At 52.7% G+C, this 12595-nt stretch overlaps 1 protein-coding gene across 3 annotated transcripts; it reads left to right on the top strand.

The window, feature by feature from the left end:
• On the top strand, window positions 1-12142 carry LOC133358378 (syntaxin-17-like). 3 transcript variants are annotated; one of them, XM_061576686.1, is made up of 9 exons: window positions 1-97; window positions 4991-5083; window positions 5567-5632; window positions 6463-6616; window positions 8528-8704; window positions 9599-9723; window positions 10508-10561; window positions 11067-11165; window positions 11348-12142. In XM_061576686.1, the coding sequence occupies exons 2-9, from the start codon at window positions 5000-5002 to the stop codon at window positions 11546-11548; spliced, it is 960 nt and encodes a 319-aa protein (XP_061432670.1). In that variant the 5' UTR covers window positions 1-97; window positions 4991-4999; the 3' UTR covers window positions 11549-12142. The 3 variants fall into 3 exon arrangements, with proteins under 3 accessions (XP_061432670.1, XP_061432669.1, XP_061432668.1); XM_061576685.1 differs by having other exon boundaries at window positions 1-129; window positions 4991-5140; XM_061576684.1 differs by having other exon boundaries at window positions 4991-5140; window positions 11348-12141.
• Window positions 12143-12595: the final 453 nt, after the last annotated feature.

Here is a 12595-nt window from a genome sequence, read left to right as displayed (position 1 = left end):
CCCCGCTCTCCACCCTCTCAGATTATTATAACCCCGACCCCCTCGCTTCTACCGCGTCCCGCCGGAGTCCTCGAGCCCTCCTCGGTAGCGAATTCAGGCAAGTGGGCAGGCTTCCCGCACGATGTCTAGGTAGGCCTCGGCAGGCAATTGAATTCTCCGCTCCGCGTGGATGTTTCACGTGGCAGTAATTTGTAATTGTTTTGTTATTGAGTTGTTGTTTTTGTTGTTTTGGTAGAGCTGCGCGTAAACGAATGCGCGGTTTTAGAAAGCTCAGGTTTTAAACGGCGGCAGCAGCTGATGAATAAGGTTTCACACGTACAGTGCGTATATTTTATTAAAATTTAGATTATCGAACAAAGTCACAAACAACGGCCAGTGACAAAGCACTGTTGATGAGTTTAACACGTAGCTTTTCGCGACCAATATCGTCCATAATACAGGTGTGCTGGCGGGTTTAGGGGCCGTCCATAAATGACGTCACGCACCTATTGGGGGGGGTCAGACATTTGTGACGATGTGTGACGAGGGGAGGGGGGTGAGAAATGTGACGTCACATCAAAATGCTCAACTTTAAATAAATATAGACAACACGTTCTGCTTAATTAAATAGACTTTTTAATAAATGTTTTCTCCTACAACATCAGAGTGCAGCGCCACATTAAATACGCACTTTACAATGACAATAGTTTAAAGCGATTTGAAGCATGTTTTGTTTTTTTGGGGGGGGGGGGGGTGGCAGAGCTTTGTGACGTCATATTTGAGGGGGGGTCAGATTTTTTTGTGACGCCATGTGACGAACGGGGGGGGGGGGTCAAAAATCATCCAAAATCGCGTGACGTCATTTATGGACGGGCCCCTTAACGACACATTTATGCGATCTAACCAAAAAAAACCCTGTGTTGTGGTCCACTATTAATTGTTGATATCAGAGTAGAGTATTTGTGCGTTTGACTGTCTATGCTCGGCTATTGAATCATGTTCGTGCAATATCTACCACCCGAATTCCACGTGAATACAGGCAGTCCTCGACTTACGACAGAGATGCGTTACGACGACCCCATCATCGTAAGTCAAAAAAAATCGTAAGTCGAAGATGGCCTAGCCTACCCAGGAGTCTTAAAGAATGGTGATAATTTAGCAAAACAGAGCAATTTACAGTACCGTGCTGCAGAGGTGTGGACTCGAGTCATGTGACTTGGACTCGAGTCAGACTCGAGTCATGAATTTGATGACTTGAGACTCGACTTGGACTTGCATAACAATGACTTTGTCCCACCTCTGAGGTGTGGACTCGAGTCATGTGACTTGGACTCGAGTCAGACTCGAGTCATGAATTTGATGACTTGAGACTCGACTTGGACTTGCATAACAATGACTTTGTCCCACCTCTGCCGTGCTGTGTAAACCTAATCCTGTATGTATTTATTAATTACAATACTGTGTTTCACAGTAAAATGTAAAGTAATAAAAAACAAGGTACATTTTTAGCCTACCTGCAATTTAATAGAACGTTTTTTTTCAGGAAGCAATCCTATCTGCAATGAAAAATTTTAACACGCATTTTGTCGTATCGCCATCGTAAGATCGAAATATCGTAAGTCGGGCCGTCGTACCTCGGGGACTGCCTGTATTTACTAATCTTGATGGTTCTGTGTGGGGGCTTTGAAAGTTATTTGGAAATACGTCTAATTAAAAATTCATCTATGTTAGATTATATATCTTCTGTGTTGGCTGTAATGTATACAGTTGGTTGTCTCTGCTCCAATTTATATTCGTTTAATTGCTGCTGTATAGTAAAATCTCGTTATTTCAGTATTTGATCATTCGTAATTGCGCTTTGAGCATACACTACAGTATTAATATTTTATACTGGTAGGAACCTCCTGGTTACACCAGCCCACAGGGGATTATTGTGTCCGTCCGTCGTGCAGGGAGGGGCTGGGTGGGGAGGGAGGGGCTGTGTGGGGAGGGGAGGGTAGGGATTGGGGCTGGGTGCGGAGGGTGGGGAGGGGCTGGGTGCGGAGGGTGGGGAGGGGTTGGGTGGGGCTGGGTCGGGGGTGGGAGGTTTGGGGCTGGGTGCGGAGGGGCTGGTCACCCCGTGGTGCCCTTATAAAACTCAACGTTTAACCTACTCACGCCGGCTTGTGCCCGCCCTCACAGTCGGGCATATTTGCGGAATACACCACGCCGCCGTTGACCCTGCAGGCCATTGACTGAGCAACCCAACGTTCCTACCAGCTCCTTCCGCAGGAATGTGTTTGGAGCAGGAGACACTGGGGAGCACCATTGTACATAATTCGGAATATTGAATGATTCGTCGAGGCCAGAGCCCCCCCTCCCCATGTGTCAAATTAACAAGGGTGTACTGGACTTTGTTATCGCGTATGTCATGATTGTTGACCCCCAGGTCGCACTGTGCTTAATGAGACTCGCTCATCCAGGTCTCTTGCCCGCTTGTCTGGTTAAAACAAAAACAACAACAATAATCATAGTTGAGAGTCGAACACGTACTGTGGGGCCGCACCGAGGTAGGGGGGGTCAGACATTTGTGACGGGGGGGGGGGGGTTGAGAAATGTGACGTCACACCAAAATGCGCAACTTTCAATAAATATAGACAACACGTTCTACTTCATTAAATTGACTTTTTAATAAATGTTTTCTCCTACAACATCAGAGTGCAGCGCCACATTAAATACGCACTACAATGACAATAGTTCAAAGCGATTTGAAGCATGTTTCTTTTGGGGGGGGCAGATCTTTGTGACGTCATATTTTAGGGGGGGGGGGTCTGACTTTTTGTGACGCCGTGTGACGAGGGGGGGGGGGTGTCAAAAATAGTCCAAAATCGCGTGACGTCATTTATGGACGGCCCCTGTGTATAGTAACATGGGGCGAGAGAGAGAGAGAGCGAGAGAGACGACGGGAGGGGAATTCCAAAGTTGAATCCGGTGCCGAGGCCAAGTCGGCGAGAGAGTAAGATGTGTGACCGTCGGTGATGAGGTGGAGTTTCACGCGCGAGGTGAGAGCCGGTTCGTGAGCTCAACGGCCGCGTGCTTCTGTCAACTCCGACTGTCGGAGTTGTAAAGCCGTGAGTGTTAAACCCTCGTGAAGATTGCCTGCTGACTTGCTGTTTTCATTGTGTTCGTTCGCGTAAAGGCGGTCGGGCGTGGTGCTGTTCCCCCCCCATCCTCTTGTTGTGCCGTTCCTGCTTTCATGGGTGCTGCCAATCGCTAATATGTGTGTGTTCGTGTGTGTGTCTCTTGGGGAGCGGTAGTGTAGCGGTTAGCGCGCTGCGCTATGAACCCGGCGACCCGGGTTCGATTCCCGCTCACGGCCAACACCAGAGACGATTATCTGAACCGGTTCTGGGCCTCCTCTAGGTCGACTCGGTCTCAAATGAGTACCCGGTGCGGTGTGTAAACATCGCCACTGGAGAGACAAAGGCGGTCGGGCGTGATGCTGGCCACCCACCCCCTCGTGTACCGTTCTGGCCTTCATAGGTGCTCGCTAACAGCACTTGCCCCAACAGTTTGTCGGGCTATACGGGGGATCTTTGTCTTTACTCTTTGGTTCTTTCGGTAAAGTCACGTCGATATAAAAAAATAAAATAAATCACGGCGATTCCTGCAGTCGCGAAAGCTTCAAATCAAGATCGCTAACAGCACTTGCCCCAGCAGTCTGTCGGGCTATACGGGGGATCTTTGTCTTTGTTTTGCGCATTTACCGCCAACCTGGTCATGAGCAACGTGTTGGGTGACTTTCTGCCCCGATGATAGGGTCATTTACTCTCACCCCTTGCTTGGGGAGGGGGGGGTGGGTTAGAGATAACCCCACATGATTGGGCCTTTCCAGTTCCCTGTTGACAACACCGATGGCACAATCGGGATATATAATTTAGGGGATAAAAACAAAACATACGAGCGTTGATTGCAACACGGAGTATAATGTGGAAGGAAAAAAAAAGATGAATGTGCCCTTCACCGGTCTATCGATTTTGTTCCCGCCTCTTCGTTTCTGGAATTATAATTTATCGGCGTTCACACGTGCGGTCGATCGGCAAGCCGAGCGTGGTGGGGTAAAGTGTGGGTACTCAGTGGCGCGAGGGAGCAATTGCAGGGCTGCGCCTTGACCTCCGCACGTTGCTGAACATCCTACACGAGCCCCCCCCCACCACCCTCCCCGCTATGGTAATGCTGCCTCCCTCGCTCCGCTGCCTGAACCTATCACTCAACTCATTAGCGGCGCCCGGCCACTATTAACGACTGTTACCCGATGTGAACCCATTAACCCGAGGGAGCCTGCGCCGAGCCCTGTCCCCCACCCCCAGAACAGCACGTGACGAATGGGTTGGGTGTCCGTGTGTGTTTCGCGGGGGAACGGCAGCTTATTGCTTAGCGTGGTGCGCTCCGAACCCTGGCGCGACCGGAATTTGATTCCCGATCACGGCCACCAACGCCAGTAACGATGACCTGAACTGGTTCGCGAGCCCTCCCCTTGGTCGCCTCGGCCTCGAATGTGTGCCCGGTGCGATGCGCAAACTTTGCCACTTGAGAGCCAAAGCTGGGCCGTGATTGGTGCCGACCACCCACCCCGCCATGTGCCATGCCGGCCTTCGTAGGCGCCAGAGGTCGCAAACGGGTTTTGATTCCTTACCCGTACCCGTACCTGGCCGCACCAGGGTCGCAAATGGGTACCCGTACCCGGCCGGGTACAGGTAGCCGTATCCTACCCGTACCCTACCCGAAATGAGTGACAAACGGTTTCTCACCAGTGACTCACGGCCTACCTGTACCCGTACCCGGCCGCACCAGGGTCGCAAACGGCTACCCGTACCTGGCCGGGTACGGGTAGCCGGGTATCGGGTAGGGTACGGGTATCGGGTACCCGGTTGCGACCTCTGGTAGGTGCCACTCGCGATCAGCGCTTGTCCCCAAAGTGACCGTGTTTCTGTCTCTGTGCCCCCGATCCTTGCGGTCCGCCCCCCTCCAGCGCGTCGCGATGGCCGCCGAGTGCCCCGCTCCGTCCGCGCCTCCGAGCGTTCCGTTCCCGCGCCTCGAGCCGCTGCTGCAGAAGTTCGTGAAGGTCGCCATCCCCACCGACGCACAGCGCCTCGACAAGCACCGGCTCAACGTGGAGAGGGTGCCCCACCGACCCCTCCCCCCTCCTCCCCCACAACCCCCCGCGCTCAATCATAACCCACAACTTCTTGGTTCTTTCAGTAAAGTCACGTAGAATGGAAATAATAAAATAAAACATTATAAAATAATTCTCACGACGTTTCGGCCACAACGCAAGCAGCCGTCCTCAGGTGAAGACCAGGTCTGTCGGGGAGACAGCGTCTCCCATAATAAACATAATAAAATAGAATTATTTTATTATGTTTTATTTTTATTATTTTATTATTTCCATTCTACGTGACTTTACCGAAAGAACCAAGAAGATGAATCCCTGCAGTCACGAAAGCTTTAAATCGAAACCATAACCCACAACTTTAACAAGAACCCTTTGGCCTCTTGACCGCGAAGACCCGTTGACCGTGACCTTTGCCCCGCGTGCCGCGTGCAGCTGTGCCGTCTGTGCGAGTGGGACCGGCTTCACCAGGAGCAGGTGAACGCTCGGCGCACGGTGCAGGTGAGAACGCACGCTCGCCGTCGTCATCGGCCACGATCTGTCCACCGCTGGTGGAAGGGGGCCTCCACAATACATGGTATTTGGTCTCTTCCACGCCGACCAGACGTGTTCGAAGAGGTTTTACGTACCCACACTTTCACCCCACCGCACGTGATCACAGACTGCGGTTGCACAAATTTATGAAGCTGGAGGGGGGGGGGGGGGGGGATTTAAGAAACCCGCACCGTTGTTTCAATTGCCTTGCCGGGAGATGGATTTGAAACGGAAGCCCCTGGATTGCAAGTCCAGTGCGCTGAACCTTGACCCCCACTGTGGCAGCTCCCTAATCGGGATAAACTTTGTGGGGCGGCGGCGGTGGGGGAGATGAAAGAATGTAAATGGAGAAATTTCGATTTAAAGCTTTCGTGACTGCAGGGATTCATCTTCTTGGTTCTTTCGTTAAAGTCACGTAGAAGGGAAATAATAAAATAATAAAAGTAAAACATAATAAAATAAATCTCACGACGTTTCGGCCACAACGCAAGCAGCCGTCCTCAGGTGAAGACCAGGTCTGTCAGGGAGACAGCGTCTGAATGATTCAGACACTGTCTCCCTGAGTGATTCAGACGCTGTCTCCCCGACAGACCTGGTCTTCACCTGAGGACGGCTGCTTGCGTTGTGGCCGAAACGTCGCGAGAATTATTTTATTATGTTTTATTTTTATTATTTAATTATTTCCCTTCTACGTGACTTTACCGAAAGAACCAAGAAGGTAAATGGAGAAATTGACGAGAGCGGGAAAAAACCCCCGTCGTCGTCGTCTGTGTGTGTGTGCGCGCGGCGTGTCACAGCAACTGCTGATGAACGTGCGGGAGGTGGAGAAGCTGCGGGAGCTGGTGGTGCCGGGCGACGGGCTGGTGTTCGAGCGGACGGTGCGGCCCGCGCGGCGCGAGGCCCGGCTCACCGTCACCCTCCTGCTGGGCCTGGGGGGGGGAGGGGCACCCGGTGAGCACCGGTCTGAGCCCACCTCAGAGGTCGCAACCGGGTACCCGATACCTGTACCCTACCCGATACCTGGCTACCCGTACCCGGCCGGGTACAGGTACCCGTTTGCGACCCTGGTGTGGCCGGGTACGGGTAGGCCAGTGAGTCACTGGTGAGTCACCGTTTATCACTCATTTCCCAACGTCTTGTCTCTTCTCACAATTCAAGTTCCTAGAATCAACCCACCCGTGCCTGCAATGTGGCTTCATCCCAGAGGTCGCAATCAGGTACCCGGCTGGGTACGGGTAGGGTACGGGTACGGCCGGATACGGGTACCCGTTTGTGACCCTGGTGTGGCCGGGTACGGGTAGGCCGTGAGTCACTGGTGAGTCACCGTTTATCACTCATTTCCCAAAGTCTTGTCTCTTCTCACAATTCAAGTTCCTAGAATCAACCCACCCGTGCCTGCAACGTGGCTTCATCCCAGAGGTCGCAATCAGGTACCCGGCTGGGTACGGGTAGGGTACGGGTACGGCCGGATACGGGTACCCGTTTGTGACCCTGGTGTGGCCGGGTACGGGTAAGGAATCAAAACCCGTTTGCGACCTCTGGCCCACCTCGGTTTACACGGCGCTTCTCGCCCCGCGGCGTGCTTGGCGGAGAGTGTTTTGCTGCGGGTCGCATAACACGAGAATAGGGGAGGCGTGCCTCGCCTCTGTTCCACCGTGTACCGCTGGACGGGAGGTGATGGGCCAGGCTCGGCGGTATCGTCAACCGCGTCGGGCTGGGTGTGGCTCCTCGGGGGTTTCCCACCTTTGGGAGGCAGGCTCGTGGGGGCGGCCGCGTGATCGACTGCAAAAACCGGGTCTGAGTTGGAGCCGGATGACACTGGTCAACAAAAAAAAAAACACCATTGGAACCTCATTTGCCAGTAAAAAATATGATATTGGGTGTGGACCAATCAACTTCAAGGACAGTGCATATATTATCAGAGTTATGTTTTTTGTTTGCATTATGGCTGCAGGTATTGTGGTCTATGCAAACATGACTCCTTGTAAAAAAAAGTGTCAGTTTTGTTGCCAGATAGAAGGGTAAAAAACCAATTATCAAAAAAAAAAAATTCTGGCCTGGACTTTTGCAGCTGTTCTAGACTAATTTCAGGGTGCTGATTCCAAATCTGATCTCAGCATTTGCTCTATCACATGTCATTTTTGAATCCTTTATATTAAGTTCGCATGCTTGCTTGCTTGCGTGCTTGCTTGCTTGCTTACGACCGTGCAAATCTTTCGGTCGTTTTTTAACCCACTTCCCGTGATCCAATCGAGCTGACATTTTGCACACAGACTCGTTGTGCGAGACAATTAATGTTCGTGAAAAAATGTTTCCAAAATTTGACACTGTTTAGGGAAAACTAATTAAATATTTAATTACCAATTGCTTAATACTGGCAGACAATCATTTGACCCATAGGTGGCAGCCATCTCAAGCCAGAGGACGAGAGGACTCTAGCCGCCACGCATATAATGGATTTAGAGTGAAAAACTTTGTTTTTACGGGTTTACTTGTAGTTTTTATGCTATCGGCATACCCCATTTTCATTGATTTTACCCGAAATTAACTCTGTCACTTATAATTGCAAGTTGTTGCGAGTCAGTGACTGCTTTAGTGTTAAAATATTGTGCTGTATTTTTAGGATGGTGTGTTTATAATATCATGTTATGTAGATATCCACATTTTTTAAATATTTTTCTTCTGCAGTTTTTATTGAAAATGCAATATTTGATATCTCAAAAACCTGATGTGATAGACAAAAACTGATGCCAGATTTGGAATCGGCACCCCAAAACAGTTAGAATACCTTATGCCAGAAAAAGTGTGTGACCAGTGTAATCGATCATCGCTGCTGGCGGCGGCGCTGTCGTCACTACGCAGGTTTCTGCGGAGCGGGGAGCGGCGCCGATGGAGGGGGACGGCAGCCGCCGTCGGCGGGAGAGCGCATGATCACCAGCTGCCCCTCGCCCAGCGACTTTGCCGGCTACACGGAGCGGCGTTCCTTCTCCTGCTCGGCCGCTACGGAGCAGCTGGGACCGCAAAGCCTCCCCAATGAGTGTGCGTGAGCGCGGGGGGGGGGGCGGTGGGGGATGCCTGTGCCTCACGGCCCTTTCCCACTGGGTTCGATCGCTCACCGCACTGGGGCCGAGCTGGGTCCCGCATGGCTCCAGAAGAAGCGCCATGATTGTGTTCGCACCGCAGAAGCCGAGCTTGTGCTGCCCCAGCCCACTGCCGCATGCAGAAAACAGTCTCCGTGTTACTGTCGGGATCATTATTAATTATTATTATTGCTTTGCTTGTTTATCAAGCAAAGCCTCGGTCTCCCATACGGTTTTTTGCAGGAGAGGGCAATGTTGCTGTTGTGTGATCCCAGATTCAGTAATTTTGGAATGTTTTAGGCAACGCCAGTTATATTCTTGGTTCTTTCAGTAAAGTCACGTGAATAGAAAAAAAAAAAAATACGTAAAATAAAATAAATTGAAAATAATTAAAGTTAAAAAATCCACAATAAAGATAGTAAAATAAAATTTTTTAATTAAATACAAAATAATTGTTTTAAATTTATTTAGAATTTGATTTAACTTTTTACATTTTTATTGTGGGTTTTTTGCTTTTATTTTCAATTTAATTTTTTTTTCTTTTACGTGACTTTACCAAAAAAAGAACTAAGAATATGAATTCCTGCAGTCACGAAAGTTTTAAGTCAAAACACCAGTTATGTTTTTGTGTGTTTTTTTTATCTATGGAAGAAAACCCACTCAGAACAGGGGAAGAACATGAACTCCACGTATAAATGTGCCCGAGTAGGGAATCGAACCCAGCGCCTCTTGACTGGGCCGCGAGTATCAACACTGCGCCTCCCTGCTGCCCTCGTCGTTATAAGTCTTGACCTGTTCAATAACAGTTGTGTACATTTCCAAAAACGCAATGCTAATTGTAAGTTGTCTTCAGTTAAAGAAAACGCAGTGTCGCTGTTCGAGTCGGGGCTCAGGGAGGAGGGCGACGCCCCGAGGCCGCCCCTGCCCGAGAGGCCACGGGGCCACGCGGCGTCGGAGTCTTGGACCACTCTGCGGCTGGTGAGGAATCTGCGTCGCCTGGCTCCCAGAAGCCCTCCCGCGTGACTCGCAGCAAGAGGCTCGCTTAACTCGCTCAACTACCCGCTCGTTGACAAAACGGCACTCGCCCACTCGCTCGCTTAACCACCACACTGCAGGTTACAATGCTCGCTCGCTCGCACACCCACTCGCTCACCCACCCGCTCGCACCTCCATCCGCTCGCTCACCCACCCACTTGCTCACCCACCCCCCCGCTCGCTCGCACACCCACCCACTCGCACACCCACCCACCCGCTCACCCACCCGCTCGCTCACCCACCCACCCACCCGCTCGCTCACCCACCCGCTCGCTCACCCACCCGCTCGCACTACCGCCCGCTCGCTCGCCCACCCGCTCGTTCGCTCACCCACCCACTCGCTCACCCACCCGCTCGCTCGCCCACCCGCTCGTTCGCTCACCCACCTACCCGCTCAACCACCACACTGTAGATTGCTTAATCACCACACTGCAGGTCAACCTCCCTTCTCTTCCCACCCCTTGCCCTCACAATGCTCCACTCTACAAATTCCCTCCCATCATCGTCGTCTTTCCCCCCAAGCTCTCAATAAAAAAAAACCCTCGCTCAATTCAAGGAACCTGTTAATAACTCTCATCTTCTTTTACAACTCCAGTGCTGTTTGTTGCTGGCTGCTTGGCATCTTCTGCTTTTGGGCCTCCTGTGATCCGCAACTGTGGAGACGATCGCGCGCGCTGTCTGATCGGTGCTCGTGTGTGTGTGTGTTTTGGGGTTTTATCTTTGGCAGGATTTGGAGGAGCTCTTGGAGATGCTTCACGACAAGGAAGTCCGTCTGCCATCGGTGAGTTTACACGCAAAGATAAAGATCCCCTGTATAGCCTGAACATACTGTTGGGGCAAGTGCTGTTAGCCAGCACCTAATGAAGGCCGCACCATTGAGTATCCCAGCAAAGGAGCCTGTACTGGCATGCCCGAAAGGATGGCCACACATGAGCTCTTGTGAGTTTGTGGTCTAGACAAGGCTGAGCAGGTTGTACGCGCAGCGTGTGGTGGCGGTGGTCGTGGCATGGCGCGCACGGCATGTGGATGGGGAGTCCTGGATCCCAGCTGTCTTAGCGGCACAGCTGTGCGTGGTGTGCTATTTATACTCTCACCCACCCTCTTAACTCAACCACCCATCCACCGAATTCACTAACTCGCGTCCACCCAGCCACTCTAACCTATGGGACTTGTAACCGTTTGAATAGCCTCAGGCCATCGTCTTAACACTTGATCGATTCCCCCCCCCCCCCCACACCCGTGTTGCTCCCACGCCCCCTTCACCCACCCCTGCCCCCCACACCCAGGGAATCCTGAGGAGAGGAGCTGGCGGTGGCGGTGGCACAGAGGGGACGGGCCGGCCCGGGCGGAGCGGCGAGGGTGACAGCGTGCGGGACTTGGCTATGGTGCGTCGCCACTCGGGGGGCATACATTTATGGGGTCCCTGCTGGGGTGCTGGGGTGCGTGGGTGTCTGATCCTCCGCGGGTGTCTGTGCGAGTACACGGTTTCTCCTGAGAGTAAATGGGGGTATCCGTGGCGCCGATGGCATCACCGCCGGCAGCTGACGTTGGTTCTCCTGCGGCGCAGGTGGCGGCGTGGCCCATGGCCGGGGCTCTCATCGGCGGCGTCGTGGCCGGGCCCCTCGGCTTTCTCACCGGACTCAAAGTGGCCGCCATCGCGGCCGTCATCAGCGGAAGCCTCATCGGCTTCACGGGCGGAACGATCATCCAGAAGTGGAAGGAGCGGCGGCGCGAAAGGCGGCGGCAGGAGCGGGAGAAGCGGGACTAGTGATATGCTCCCACGTGGCCGCCCCGTGGGGGGCTGTACGTAAGCCCCCCACACTCCTGCTGGTCCCGGAGAAGTTTTTTTTCAATGTTGGGGTTGACCGATGTGGACCGGGTGGGCTTTGGGGTTGCTGAGGTCTCCTCCGGCGTTGCGTGAGGAGTCTGTGGTCTCGGCCTGGCCACCCATCGCTCTCTGTTGGCCTCCTGCACTTAGTTTGGCTGCATTCCACCTCCTGTGATTCCTGAGAAATCTAACGACGGTTTGACCGTCATTCGACGGCTCGCTGTGCTCCCTGTGCCAGGCGAGGGGCATGGCTGGCTACCCTGCGGTGCGCTAGGCACACAGGGCAAATTGTTTTCCTAGGAGGCGAGGGTTTGTTTTGCTGGGGAGGAGGGGGGGGTCCCGTGCACTTTGTGGAGGTCTGAAGTAAAGCGATAGGAGTTGCGGAGGTGTTTGGGGCAAGCGCTGTTACGAATGCTAAGTTATTGATGTTGTTGATGATGGTCACCAATGACTGCACAAAAGTAACGGTTTTTTTTGCACATTGGGCTTGTGACGAGCACTTGATGTTGCTGTGGAGATTACGAGTTACAAAATAAACGAGCAAGAAGTCACTTTGGCCTCCTTCCCCGCAAGCGGGTCCCTTCGCAGCCACGCACCCTGCTGAGCGCGCATCCTTGCAAGCGGCACTGGTCCTGGTTCAACATCGATCCCAACCTCCTTGTCGCGCCACCCAACAAGGTTTTATCCAGCGGCCACTTCTTTCCCCCACCCTCCAAGTTGCTTCACGCCAGAGGTCGCAACCAGGTACCCGATACCTGTACCCTACCCGATACCCGTTTGTGACCCTGGCGCGGCCGGGTACGGGTAGGCCGTGAGTCACTGGTGAGTAACCGTTTGTCACTCATTTCGGGTAGGGTACGGATAGGGAACGGGTACCCGTACCCGGCTGGGTACGGGTACCCATTTGCGACCCTGGTGCGGCCGGGTACGGGTAAGGAATCAAAACCCGTTTGCGACCTCTGCTTCACGCCATCCTGCCGAGGCACA

This window comes from Lethenteron reissneri, chromosome 61, assembly GCF_015708825.2.
Source record: "Lethenteron reissneri isolate LAM-NWPU_2019-01 chromosome 61, ASM1570882v1, whole genome shotgun sequence".
In the NCBI taxonomy this organism is placed as follows: domain Eukaryota; kingdom Metazoa; phylum Chordata; class Hyperoartia; order Petromyzontiformes; family Petromyzontidae; genus Lethenteron; species Lethenteron reissneri.
Note: the sequence above shows the minus strand (reverse complement) of the source record. Positions and strands in the feature narration are given on the sequence as shown.